The 14,359-nt window shown below is 40.6% G+C and overlaps 1 protein-coding gene across 2 annotated transcripts in view; it reads left to right on the forward strand.

Moving 5' to 3' along the window:
• The first annotated feature begins 423 nt into the window (after positions 1–423).
• The window catches only part of PLXDC2 (plexin domain containing 2), a 501,202-nt gene continuing 487,266 nt past the window's right edge, over positions 424–14,359 (forward strand). The window contains exon 1 of one of the 2 annotated variants that reach the window (XM_043966481.1): positions 424–2,098. In XM_043966481.1, the coding sequence (XP_043822416.1) occupies positions 1,987–2,098 (112 nt within the window). In that variant the 5' untranslated portion in view covers positions 424–1,986. The remainder of the gene's footprint in view (positions 2,099–14,359) is intronic. The other variant, XM_043966482.1, reaches the window with a different exon arrangement.

Below are 14,359 nucleotides of genomic sequence, written 5' to 3' on the forward strand. Positions count from 1 at the left end.
GAGCCAAATTCCCTTTGGAGACTGACATAAATATGTGCAAATTATATTCAAAGACACACAGGTTAATGGCGGGTAGCTCTAACTCTAGTTAAGGGGAGCGGTGGGGGATGGAGAGGGAAGGGGTTTGATGCTGTTAGAAATGACAGCATTTTCGAGCCCCGGTAACGAAGAGGATCCGGGGTCCCTGCTCGTATTTAAACTCACGCTTCACTCTTCCCGGCTACTTTACAAAGCGGTAGCAGCCGCAGTAGCAGCAGAAACAGGTACACACAGCAGATACCAGGAGAAATCTAATTGCGTCCTGGCTTCTCCAAAGGCATTGTCTCCTGGTCCGCCATCCCAATGCCCCTGGTCGGATCCAATATTTCTTCTAGCCCCAGTCACAAAGATGGTCACAGCCAGTCCTCGTGGGGGCGGGGGGGGGGGGCAAGTGGAGCAAGAACTGTCCATTATCCTTTCGCATGCCGTGGCCAAGCCCCGCGCGTGGCGGCCGCGTGTTCCACTCCGGAATCTCCAGCCGCCCACTCCTTGCCCAGAGCCCAGGCACCGGATCCCAGCGGTGTCCGGGTCGCTTCGGGCAGCCCCCCGGGAAGAGCGCCTGGGGCTGAGCTCGCTCTATCCAGCAGGCTCCGTGCGGAAGGCATTCCGGTCCTCCTTCCTTTTCTCAGCGCCCCCGCCACGGTCCTCCTTCTAGTCAGTCCCCCAAGCGCTCCCTTTCTTTCTGCCTCAGCCTTCCATCTCCTCCCGACTTCTCTCAGACCCCTGGGGGAAAATGCTGCCATTGGCCAGGTCGCTTCCGGCAGCCTGTTAGAGAGGAGGAAGGTGGGAGAAGCCTGGAGCAGAAAGGCGGAGGGAGGAAAGGAGAGAGGGAGGGAAGGAAGGAGGAGGAAGAGGGCAGCTCCATCAGCTCAGGCAAATTGCAAGAGCTGCCTTCACTCCCCAAAGTGTCGAGGCAGGGAGCCACGGCTGGCGGGCTTTCTGGCAGTCACCAAACTATTTCGCCCCTTGCTACCATCGGATTTCTGCTCGCTCTCCTCTTTAGCAAATAGAATCCGTCTCAGGATAGGTTCCAACCTGACTTTTTCCCCCCCCTCTCCTCCTCCTCCTCCACCTCCTCCTCTTCCTTCTCCTCCTCCCCTCCCCCGCTCCTTTTGCCTCCTGGCATCGGATCTCTGATTCTACTGCAGCCTGAATCTTGCAAACAGCTCGGCTGTTGGTGTGGGGGCTGCCGTCTGTTTGGCAGCGGGGAGCACTGGCAGCCAGGGGTCGTGCCCTGGGCAAAGGGAAGAAGCGAAACTTGCGGTGCCGGCGGCCAGAGCCGACCGCCTTCCAGTCCCCGGAGACCTGGGAAACCCAGTGGGGGCTGCCTCTTCCCCAGCGGTGGCAATAACAAGGTCGGGGAGGGAAAAGTTCCTCCTACTGTTGTTGCCTCCCGTTTGGAGGAGGCGCAGTGGCTTTGCTCCCTCGGAAGTGGGAATTGTTTTGAATCCAGCTAGTGGAGGGGTCCAGCGCGCAGGGAAGTCAGCATCCGCAAGCTCCGGAGGGGGCTCTGTCTAACAAGGAGGAGGACCCCTTGAGCCCAACGCGATTTGACTACGATCCCAGGACTTTGCAACGCACTTTGCAGCCCGGGCTGCGTGCAACTGATTTGATTCTTTCCAGTTTTTCCTTGGTTTTGGACTGAGATCTGCTTGGCCCGGCAGCCTAAGAAGAGCTCCAGAGTGATACTGGGAGCATTACACTGCCCCCTCCCCATCTCCTCCCATTTCTCCTCCTCCCCCCATCTTCCTCTACTTTCCCCGGTACGTGAAATCAGATCCAAATAAAAGGGCGACTTAATCCCGCTGTGATTGTGGTCTGCAGCACTCTTCCTTCCTGGCCCCCTTCTTCCCACCCCTCCTTCCTCAGTCAGTCCTGCAGCCCTAAGGAAGAAGCTCTGGAAGAATAAATTCGGGGGGGGAGGGCGCAGGGGGAGGTATCCGCGTTATGGCGAGGTTAAGGAAAGTCGAGCTGGCCACAGCTGGAGTTGTATTACTTTGCCACTTTTTAATGGACCGGTTTCGGTATGCGGAAGGGGAGACCATAAATCAAACCAATGGTAAGCTGCGTTTTTACTTCTCTATTGTGCATGTGAGATGCGGACCTCTTTTTCTTTTCCTTTTTTGCCCCTGCGGGAAAGTTAAGGCTCTTGCTTGGGGGTGGGGGTGGGGGGCAAACTTCAGCTCTAGACTGAAAGGGATAGTAGTTGGGAAAGGGTAGATTTGTGGGGATAGGGTTGACTGTTCGGAAATGTCTAAGAGATTCCCCACCTAGGTGGAAGGAGGCAGCAACTCGCAGGAGATCAGGGCAAACGGACCGGTGGGCTTAAAGCCCCCTTCTTTCCTGGATAACCCCGGACTGGCTTGATCCCTAAAGTGTACTACCACTGACGCCTACTTATTCTTCTTACTACCACCTGAGAGACTTAGAGCTGCGGTGGGAAAGGAGGGTGTACAGATCTCCACTGTGAGATTGTCATAAAGAAAACAGGTCCCACTGGTCTTGTCATGTCAGACACTCCATCCACCCTGTCTCTCCCCTGGACCGTCACACCCTCCCCAGGGCGAGAGGCTGGACCGAGGAGAGGAAGAGGGTGATTGTCTGGAGAGGCAGACCTCCTTAACCTATTGTCCAGCCCTGACTAATGAACCGGCGAGCCTGAACTTGTTAGGGTTTCCTCCCATGGACCTGCCATCCCTACCCCATCCCCTGGTTATTTCCACACCTTCCTCCTCCTGATTCTGCTTTTCTTATTGGCAAAGCTTGCAGAAGGAGGGTCACATCCTCCAGCTAAGGCGGAACTGGTGGTGTTTGCTCCACCAGCTGACCCACTAGTCCAGACTGGACCAGTACTACCTGGCCCCTTGATGGTACTGCTAGCTGTTCCAGGCTACTCCAGGCACCTGTGATGTTTAACAGTAGCCGGGAATCGAGCTCCTGAATCAATGATCAGTTGCCTAGGAACACGGGCACTTAACCAGGTTTCTGAAAATGTTGTCCCATGGTGACACAGGGACTTGGCTATATTTCCTGAGCCATGATCATCTGAGAAGTGCCACTAGAACCAAGCAACAATAGATTGTCTCACCAGCATGGCATCACCATATTGTTTATTGGAATCAGAGGGGGAAAGTTGGTGTATGTTGAAGAACACTCAGCTATTTATTCTCCTGTACCGAACCACGAGAAATCAAAGTGATTATCTGATGGTGATTTGCTTTGGTGAGGCAAAGTAGAGCTGTAGCTGCCTGCTAGAGGGTCTGGCATGTTTCCAAGGGAGATGACATTAAAGGTAGACCTTGAAAGATTTCTATGAAAGCTTTGGCAGTTCACATGAACCTCAATAGTAGAAGCTGGCCTACTTCAATCACTTCAGTTTTAAAAGGGATGTGCAGGTGTTGACCTGGGACCCCTCTAATCTCTCTTGACTTTATTACTTTGCTAAGAATCAACAGGTTAAAGGACATTTCTGTGTCCAATGTCTCTCTCTTAGAAGGCGCTTAATAAATGTTCATTGACACTTTAAGGTGGGCCTGTTATATGGAGTTGTACACTTGTACTCTCCAAACACACAGGTGGTTGTTTCTTGACCTATGGGTGAAGTAGCTAGAGCTTACAGATTTTTGGTCACTGCTTCTTGCTGATTCATAATTCCCTGGTGAGAAATTAATCATTTCAATAAGCTTGGTAACCATTTGTGATATAGCAGAAGAAGACTAGAATAGAGGAAAGAACATTGGAATTGGACTTGAGGAAAGTGGTTTTACTCATGCTTCGGCCACTGGGTACGACCTTGGGCACTGGTTTGACTTTTGCCTTTGCTGTCGTGTCACTTCTATAGTCTCATTTTCCTTGTTGGTAAAAATAAGGAGGTGGCTTGGGTTGTTTCTAAGACTCCAGCTCAAAATTCTATAATGATTTCCATTTTGATTAAAGCAGTGCAACACACTATGGGTCGTATGTGTATTAAACACTTTAGGAAATAAATTATCCAATCCTGAAGGATTAGGGGTAAAATTTGAATTACGCAGATCAGGGAATATTGAATTGCTTAACTTTGAAGAATTTCCTTAGCCTTATGTGAAGAAAAACACTTGAAGGTTAATAAATAAAAAGTCTAAATAGAAGATAGGACAGCAGATATTTAGCTTTTTCTTTTCTTGCTGATACTTCTTATTTTCACAAATATTTTACTTCTGAAAATAGTACATATGGTGCAATTAAAAAAAATATTTAGTCTAAGTTCCCAAACTGAGGGTGTAATTCATTCCATTCTGATTGGTCAGAGAATGAATTTGAAGAAGGTTCCATTTGAGAAAATAGAGAAGACTAGAATTAGCAGCCAGAAGAAAACCTACAGGTTTAATTTGGGACTGAGGGTGGGGGCAGGGAGAGTAAGAGCCTGGACAATTTACAAGAGTGTAGACTCAAGGGAGGGTGCATTTAAAAAAAAAATTATATATATATATATATACATATTTGCTCTGCCTGTTCATTGAAGTTAAGATATAAGAACTGCCTAAAAGCTCTGTTGAACACCAGGGAATTTTTTTTTTCTGTTCCCTGGGCAGGCAGATTTTCTGTTATTAGAGGAAATCTTTGAAGTAATTCATTAAATAGCATATGTTTATCACATGTATGACAATTTTCAATAGAAGACTAAATAATAATATAATAATACAATATATTTAATAGTGTTTCAAATGAAGGGAAACAGATGTTTTGCTCATTAAAATTAGCATAGGACCCCTCCCCCCCAAAAAAAATAGAAACTAGGGGAAAACTAGGCTTCTTAAAAAGTTTAGGCCAAGATGAGAAATTCACCCATTTCAAAGTTTAGTTTTGGAAAGCACAGCTATTTGTCCAATACCTTTGACATTTTATGAAGTGCAATAAGCTACCTTAAATGTAGAAATGGATAGATATAGATATTTGACAAAGAGACATGGGGAGAGTACCTGATATCTTACAGGGACATTTTACCAAATACTAATTATTGTAGTTGGTTTTGTAACCACTAGAGGGCAGAGAAGTTGTTAATTTCTGTGATGCAAAAACCTTGTGCTTTTCCAAAATCTTTCAGATTAATTGTCCTGCAATGTTTTCTCTGCATCTAGTTGATCTTGCTACCTATAAAAGAGTGACTATGAATGGGGGGAGAAATTCTCCATTTTTTCAGATTTTTGTAGATTAAATTAATCATTTGAATATAAAAGTGAAATATACTTAGTAAACTGGAACAAATTCTCAGCAAATAAGGGGTGCTCTGTTAGCTAAGAAGGTTTATTAATTGCATCACTCACATAAGAAATCTTAAGATATAACTTTATGAGAATACCTTACTCTCTTATTTAAAGACTTATCGTACCGGTTTTTCTTGGGCTGAATAGTTGAAGAGTATATACATATACATATATACGTATACATATATACAAACGTACATATATGTATAGTGTGTGTGTGTGTGTGTGTGTGTGTGTGTGTGTGTGTGTGTGTGTGTGTGTGAATCAAAACAGTTCCTGGATGTGAATGTTTGCAGAAGGACGTCAGGTTAATTCCCACTCTGAATGTTTAAGTTTTTACCTTATCGAGGGATTGTTCTTATTTCTTCATGGTGGTTGCTGCTTGAACTGAGAGGAGACATGTCTGTGTGAGGTTTAAAGTGGTATTAATAAGCATCAAGGCATGATTTGATGACTTGGAGGGAGCCTTACTTTAAATACATAAATAAGATGAAACAAGCTTGACAGATGTTTACTGCCCACAATGCATTATGACATGAGCAGTATGTTTCAGCCACCTGTAAAACAACGACAAAAATAATGAGGGATCACAGGCCACAGCAATAGAAAACTTTGCATCTAGGCCATATTCTGATTTTAAGGACTGTACTGTACCTAGCAACCTTCGTCAGCAAATCATTCTTGCTTATTTGTGCTGTTCTGATCCTCATTTCTCTAAGTCAATTCTGTCCTACCCGCGCCGCCCCCCCCCTCCCCCTGCCCCTGCCCCTTGCTCTTTTACTTCTATTTTCATTTGAAGTAAATATGTGGTTTGAAAGATTCCTTGCTGGTAGAGTATTTGTTTTGAGAGCACCCCAGCTGACACATGCCGAGAGTGTTACAAGCTTTTAACTCCTTAGGTACCTAGAATTGGAGAAAGGCATTGTCATTTTTGGGGGGAAGAAGATGGTATTAAAAGGGAGCATGTAGTGAGTTAATGGGTAACTTCATGGTTCTTGGTTATTGAATGACAGGTTAATTAATTCAAATGATTTGTGAAGGATAGTTACACTCAAAAGTCTACTTAGTGATTTGAGAGCTCAGAGATGAAGGATCTTATTTTATAAGAGAGAATTAAAAATTAGGTTGCAGGTTATGTGAGGGTATACTGTAAACTAAAAATCTTTAAGGAAATCTACATTTCAGTTAAGTTTTATCTTCAGAAACTCTTTCAGGGTAAAGTATGGTTACATACAGTATAACGATGGAAAATACCCAGTAAACTGGGCAAGGAGAATACAGAAGGAAGAGATATTTTGCTTTAGAGAAATTATGATTTCATAATGGGATTTTTAAAAATATCATCTTTCTACAGGTTTAAATTTAAATGTTTAAAAATTTTACTCTCCACAAATGTGTTTCACATTTTAGAAGCAGTGTGTTTGCAGAGATAAGTCAAAAAATTAAGATTTGTGAGTGTAAATTCTAATTCCTGCTCTGCTATTCATTCATATTACCTTGGGTGACTTACTTACTGTCGTTCTTATCTCTCTGTTTTCCAGTGTGATAATATGTGTGAAAACATTTTGAATGACATACAATACTATATGCTCTATATTATTAATTAAATTTTTTACTTAAAAAATCAGTTTACCTCATGGACTCTTTTCTTTTTCTTTCTTTCTTTTTTTTAAATCAGGGAATCTCTTATGAATCACTAATCCCAAATGCTTTAAATCTCTAAATAGGAAGGCTCTAGAAGAATTCAGAAAACAAAATAAAGCTACTAATTGTACTTCCTATTGATGAATCTGGACAAATGGATATATGGCTTCTCATGGGGAACTCCTGAGAATACATTCCTTTTTCTGGTGTTTATTGCCAGGAAGTGTATCATTATTCGAAATGAAACCTGTCCTCATATTGTCCTGTTTTATCTCCAGGGAAAATACTATCTCTGTGTTAAATTCCTCTGAAATACCTGAGGATTATTAACATATTTCTCTCCAGGCTTCTCATCCTGTGACTACTTTGAATACATTAATATTTCTTCATAAATATCCTTCTGCAAACTTGTAGGTCTCTTTTGCCTCAATCCTCCATAGGATTGCATAATCCCAGTAGAATGTAAAATCCCTGAGGGCAAGGACTTTCACTTGTGGTTTTGTATCCCTTAGTGCCTAACAATGTCTTGAATATAGTCAGTGCTAAATAAATGTGTGTTGAATTGAATTATAGGTGCATCTTTTGCTTCCTTTGGAATTTCCCAAGAGAAGAATCTCCTGGTCTACACTGATTTTGTGAGAATGAAGCTATCAGTATGAAACTGATAATTATGAAAAGTAGTAATGCTTTTTTAAGATGATTTCTTTGGTTGTCATATCATTTATTTGTTGTTTAACAAGAGCAGAAATATACTTTCTGGAAAAAGAACAGTCAAGAGTAAAAATATGTTTGTTTTTTTAAAATTCTTTGTAATTTGAGGTCACATTTATTCCTTGCCCTCTCCATCCCTGTTTCTGTCTCTGTCTCTGGATTTCTCTTTCTCTGATTTTGTATCTGTTTCTTGTGTCTCTATCTCTGTGTTTCTCTGTATTTGTCTCTTTCTGTCTCTATCTCTGTCTTCTCTCTCCCCAGTTCTTTCTTTTTGTTTATCTCTCTTTTTATCTTGTACATTCTTACTTTCTTTCCCCTATGAATTAGAGTGATGAGTGCCAGAATAGTTGAGTTCCTGTCCTCTGAATCTGTATTTGGGGTAATGTTTAGAGTCATGATCAGGGTTTGTTTGTTTTTGCAGCCAATTTCATGCAACCATTTTACTCGGTTACCGACTTTTTTATTTTGCCCAGAAAAACATTTTTTTAAAAAGCCTTGGATTTGGAGTTGAAAGACCTGGCTTCAATTCTCAGTTTTGTCTCTTGGTAGCTATGTGACTTAGAATGGCACATATTCACTTTACTACTGTGTTATGGCTATCTCTCCTCTTCCGTGTTTCACTGACTGGATAATTCTATAAACTTGAGATTTAAGTGCATAACGTTCATCAAGAAAGGTAGCCTGAAGAAAAAAAAAAAGTAGCCTGAAGTGGAAAGATAGCCAGCCTCAGAATCTGGAAGCCTGAGGTTCAAATCTCACCTCTTATACATTCTGTCTCTGGGATTCTTTACAAGTCATTTTAATTTCTTAGTGCCCCCAGGATGCTTCAGTTGCAGAACTGCTGCTGATCTGCATCCAGAGATGGCATTCACACCAATGGAGCTCCAAACACTGATGAACTCCTAGGTGTGGGTGCCCTACCCTTCCCCTTCTACAAAAGGGTAGGCTCCAAAGGAGGCCTTCTTTCATTTGACTTCATATTCACTCTGATTTCAATCTCCTCTTAAAATGACTATACTTGTCCCTACAATGGCTCTGATTAATTAGTACTTCTAGAAATGGGAGAAAGTTGGCATCCTTAAAAAGTAATTTAGCCATTCTTAGTCACTGAGTTACAAAGATAGGATTATCAAATATTTCTATGGATTTACTCATTTACAAATTAACTTCTTTTACTGCTACTGAAGGTTGCTTTTTACAGTGAGTAGAGAGACAGGTCCAGAGTCAAGAAGACCTCCATTCAGGTGGCCTGACGTATCCCCTCTGACAAAACCTGACTATGTCAATGGCATCACTAGTTCCCTATATCAATGAAATTACATTGCCAAATTAAAATTCCCACCTCTTCCTTCAATGTTAACATCTCAACTAGAAATGTTCTTTCTAACCTCAGTGGAGAGTTCTGGGGTATAATTTCCTCAGTTGAATGGATACAAACTGTTCCAAGTCCTTGTTGAAGGGAGAGTGGAGGAAGGGAGACAGAGGAGGGAGAGAAAGTGATGAGATGGGGGTGGGGAGGAAAGAGAAGGACTTGGGGAGGAAGGAGAGAGGGAGGACGAAGAAGAGGGAAAGGTACAGGAAGAGATAGGGGGAGAAAGGGGGGAGAGAGAGCCAGAGACAGAAACAGAGAGACAGAGAGACAGAGAGACAGAGACAGATGGAGGAGGGGGATGGAAAGGGAATAAGGGAATGGGGAGGGAGAGGGAGACAACCCAAAGAATTTAACCTATCAAAGCCCAAAGGTATTTTGTCCAAGGTCATGGAGTTAGTATGTAGCATAACTGGGACTCATTATCAGGTCCTCTCATTACAAAATCAGTCATTATTTCAATCTATTCACTAAGGTTCTCCTAGCCTTGGGCTTTTCTGGGGTTTGTTTGGTTTGTTTTTTTAGTTTCCTTTTTCTTTAAATTGACCTTGTTAACTAATGAACTTTAATGAACATTATCAACTTGGACACATTTGATGACCCTAGATCCCTATGAGCACAGTTGGAGGTAACTTTAGACAACAGAGGCATTCTATTACATTCCAGTCCAATGTCTTCCTAAATAACTTAAAACATCCCGTTCTATTACATCATGGATTGTGTAAGATTTTGTTTGTGCATTCTTACTGTTTATATCAGAATATTTTGGTATTGGCAAGATCATATCAAATCTAGATTTGTATCTGTTTGGCTTCGCCACTGTTCTTCAAATGTACATTACAGTATTTAGAGTGTTTTGTTTCTCTTGTTCAGCTAAATATTTACTAAATATGCTTTACATCTATTGCTGATTAGCTTGATTGTAATGCTGTTAAATATAGTAACCACAAGTAGAGATTCTGATAAACTATGTTAATATGATAGGTCATATTGGGAAACCGCAGTATATTTTGCTGTTGACATTTGCTCTCCATTGGCCTTTAATAATGATGTGTTTATCTGTTTGTCTTATCTCTCTCATTAAAATGTAAGCAGCTGATGGCCTGAGAATGTCCCTTTGTCTACATGATGCAAGATTCTGAGAGCACAGAATCTGGTGCTGCACATGTTTATTGAGGGTGGTAATTCCTAATTGGTCCTCCCAGAAGTATGGTGTACTATGAAAACTAGTTAGCCTGTGAGTCACTGCTCTGTTTTGTCCAGGGTATAAGACAAAGCAACAAGCATTTCTTAAATGTCAGGCACAGTGCAAAGCACTGGAGGGACAAATACAAGCAAATGTAAAGACAATCCCTGCCCTAAGAAGCTGACAATCTAATGGGAGAAAGTGACTATGGAAAAACAACTGGGAAATATTAGTGGCTGCTATAAATGAAGGATGTAAAGGAGCATCATTCTAATGTTATTCCAAAATATATCAGTAATGCCCACAGATAAGAGAGAGTAAAAGACCTATAAATGTGATAATGTGTTTTATCTGTGTCTTCCTGTTAGTAATAAACATTTATTTGGATTTCACCTGTGGTACTAGTCTCTGGTGAAATTTAATTTAAAAGACACACAGAAAATGTCATTTGGCCTCATTAAAAACATGTTCAAAGGACAGTGTTGGGTTGCTGGGAACAGAGTTAAACCCCTTGGATTTAGTATTCTCATTAAGGTTTACTACTTAGATAATTATTATGAACTTCAAGAAAGAAAATTGTATTTTTTTTTAAAAAGTGTACTTGTCAACTTTTCAGACTATAGCCCCTAAAAAGAAAAAAACAATCTTTATGTATTTTTCCACTGATGAGCTAAAATGTAGTTTATTTCAAAATCCCTATAGACCTCAATATCAACACAATTTGTGGCTAGCTCCTACATGCCCAAGTCTTACATACATGCTGATCCAAGTTGTGTATCTTTCAAAGAAAATAAACCAACAGTCTGTTTTATTTCTTAATCTTTGTTATTTAGCAATCATTATCTTTTCAACATCTGTTGCTAATTCCTGACATTTAGAAAAAAAAAACAACCAGAAAAACAAAATATGCATGATTCCAAAGTCATTGTGCAGATGACACCATCATTTTCTAGAGAGTGCAAAGTCAATTCATGAAGACAGCCAGATTGGTTTAATCTTTGGTTTGAAGAAACGCTTTTAATTCAAAGGTTTGCAAAATAAGGGAAACAGATTTGTCAGCCACACATTGTACTGTGATCTTAAATTGAACTCTGACGCTTTTCTGGGATGGTTACAGACACGGATCTGCTCCCGAAAACAAAAACATGGAATGTAGGTTGGACCCATTACTTCCCCCATTGTATTGACTCAGCTTTCTATTTGTTCAGTCCAATGTATTCTAGAATCTTCTCTTGGGTTAAATCTTGGTCACTTAGCAATATAGCCATATCAGAGATGGAGGACCCAAAAGTCTGGGAGATTGCCAACTCTCTTATGGGCTTATGATTAATGTGAATTTCTGAGATGCCAGAGATTGGGAAGTACTGGTGACAAATCAAAAGCCTTGAAGATAAAGGTCTAACTTAACCAACCCAGTGTGGGGAAAGTGTGTTATTATTTTTTATTTATTTTTGGAGCACTATAAATCAGAATAACATTTCAAAGGGCATAAAACACAAAAGATTTAATTCCTACAAAGTGATTTACAATTCAATAAGCAGTATTGTCTGATAATAATAACACCATTCATTAAATTGATTTCTCTAGAGAAGATGCTAGTGTTCAAATAGCAAGGGAAAAAAAATTAATTGGAAAAACTAAGGTGGCAAAGTCTGGCTAGATATCATTAATATACTTTTGCCTGTCACATTATGCCCTGATTTCTTCCTTTGTTGTTGTTGTCATTGAGTTGTGTCTGACTCTTCATGACCCCATTTAGGATTTTCTTGGCAAAAATCCCTGGAGTAGTTCACCATTTCCTTCTCCAGCTCATTTTCCCAAATGTAAAAACTGAATAAAAAAGGTTAAGTGATTTGACCCAGGGTCACACAGCTGGTAAGTGTCTGAGATCAGATTTGAACTCAAGAACATGAATCTTCCCAACTCCAGGAGCAGCACACTATCCACTGTTACCTAGCTTCCAAGATTCTTCCTTACTGTATTCTTTTTACCACCATTCAAAAGACATAACTGTGTGTGTATATGTGTATAGATATGTATATGTAGATAGATGATAGAGATAGACTAGATTGATAGTCATATATAGGATTGGGCCAACTGCCTTAAACACAGTATTCTTCAATGATTCAACATATTGTTGCATGTTTGTATGCCCATAAGTCATCTATGAAATGGACACATACACACAGGCATACAAGCACATACAAATAGACATACACTCATACCTTGATGGTCAATCTTCTATTGATGATTCACTCTGAATTTAGCTAGGCTGCTGTTTAGATGAAGATGTGTCCACTTTCTGAGCCTGTACTCAACAACTTCCACTTTGGTAGTACCTACTGCAGCTTGAATTTCCCAGAAATATATGTAAACATCATGCCACTGTGAGGTAGAAGACTAGTAGTAGCTACATATTGTAAGCAATTTAGAAGTATTTAAGTATTTGAATGAATGAGTGAATGAATGAATGAGGAGTCAGAAGTAAAACCACTTCCATTTGCAGAAAAGCCTTCCTGAAATTAAGTCATTGGTGAGAACAACTTGCAAATTTGAAAAACTCACTAGTCACAGCTTCAGTTGATCACCTAAACATAGGTAGTTAAGAGTGGAAAGTTGTCTAACTTAAAAACAAAACAAAACAAAAATACATTGAAGGAGTATCAAATCTTTTTTGTATAATGTATCCCAGTGTCTCATGATTGCAATTAAGTAAGATCTTTGGGGTATTTGAGCTGATTTCCACCTATGTTATTTAAATCTATTTCCTCTTATTTCTGTTCTTGGAAAGTTGTTCAACTGTAAATTTCACATTCTAGGAAATTATTAGTAATCCATCTCTCTGTTTTCTTTTATCTAGGCTAAGCAAAGCCAGTTCTATTAGCCTTTCATCACCCATGTGGCACTCATCTCTTCATGTCCATCATTCTCTGAATCCGTTCCTTGAGTTCTTTTCCTTTATCTATATTTGGGGCAAAAATGGAGTGAAGTACAGAGTGACCTCATTTACCTAGCATTAAGTTAGTTCTAGTCCATTAAAATCTTATTCTGATGACTCATTGTGGCAGGAGATGACCCTTCATTTTCAAAGGGTATACTAGCAGAGTACAAATTCTGGCCAGCGCAATCAAATTCAATTTCGGGTTTTGAGCATGAGCCTGGTGAGACTGATTGAATATGTTTTGGGAAGACCAGCCTAGATGGTCTTAGAAAATTTCCTTACTGGAAAATGGGACACTAGCCACATAAATCAGTGAAGAAAGTCTTCTAAAATGTAGAAATGGACTGATCTGCCTTGGTAACACAGTTGCCATGTTCATGAAAGTATGGATTCTTGATGTATTATATGCCTAGAAAATATATGCCTGTGTGCATGTAGATACATGTGAATACATGTATATGCATGCATAAACTCAAGTATGTGCACATCCATGGGTGTATGTGAATACGAACATGTATGTGTATATATACATGTGCACACATGTATATACACACTGATATGAATACACAAACACATATATACTTATATACCATATATATCTACTGTAACACACACACATACACACACAAACACAGATACCCACACACCATCTATCTATCTATCTAGAAACTTACAGAGAGGGAAAGAGAAGAGGCAGTGAGAAGCAGGTAGGCAGCACAGTGAATAGAGTGCTTGACCTGAAGTTAAGAAGTCCTGAGTTTAAATCGTCTCAGACACTCACTAGCTATGTGACCCTGGGTAAGTCACTGAACATTGTTTGCTTGTTTCCTCATCTATAAAATGAGTTGAAGAAGGAAATGGTAAACCACTCCAGTATCTTTCCTAAGAAACCCCTCCCCACCCCTGCAAAGGCATCACAAAGAATGGGACAAGGGCTAGGTGGCACAGTGGACAGAGCACCAGCCTTAGAGTCAGGAGGACCTGAGTTCAAATCCAGCCTTAGACACGTGACACTTACTAGCTGTGTAACCCTGGGCAAGTCACTTAACCCCAATTGTCTCACCCCAAAAAAATAAATAAAATTTTAAAACCCCAAAGAATTGGACAAGACTGAAAAACAACCAAACAATAGCAACAATATGCATATATACCTGTGTATAGACATCAATAGCTTAAAGTATTGCAAAGCTGTTATTTCACTGAATCCTCACAACAACCCCACGAGT

The sequence above is a fragment of the Dromiciops gliroides genome, chromosome 5, assembly GCF_019393635.1.
Source record: "Dromiciops gliroides isolate mDroGli1 chromosome 5, mDroGli1.pri, whole genome shotgun sequence".
Lineage (NCBI taxonomy): Eukaryota > Metazoa > Chordata > Mammalia > Microbiotheria > Microbiotheriidae > Dromiciops > Dromiciops gliroides.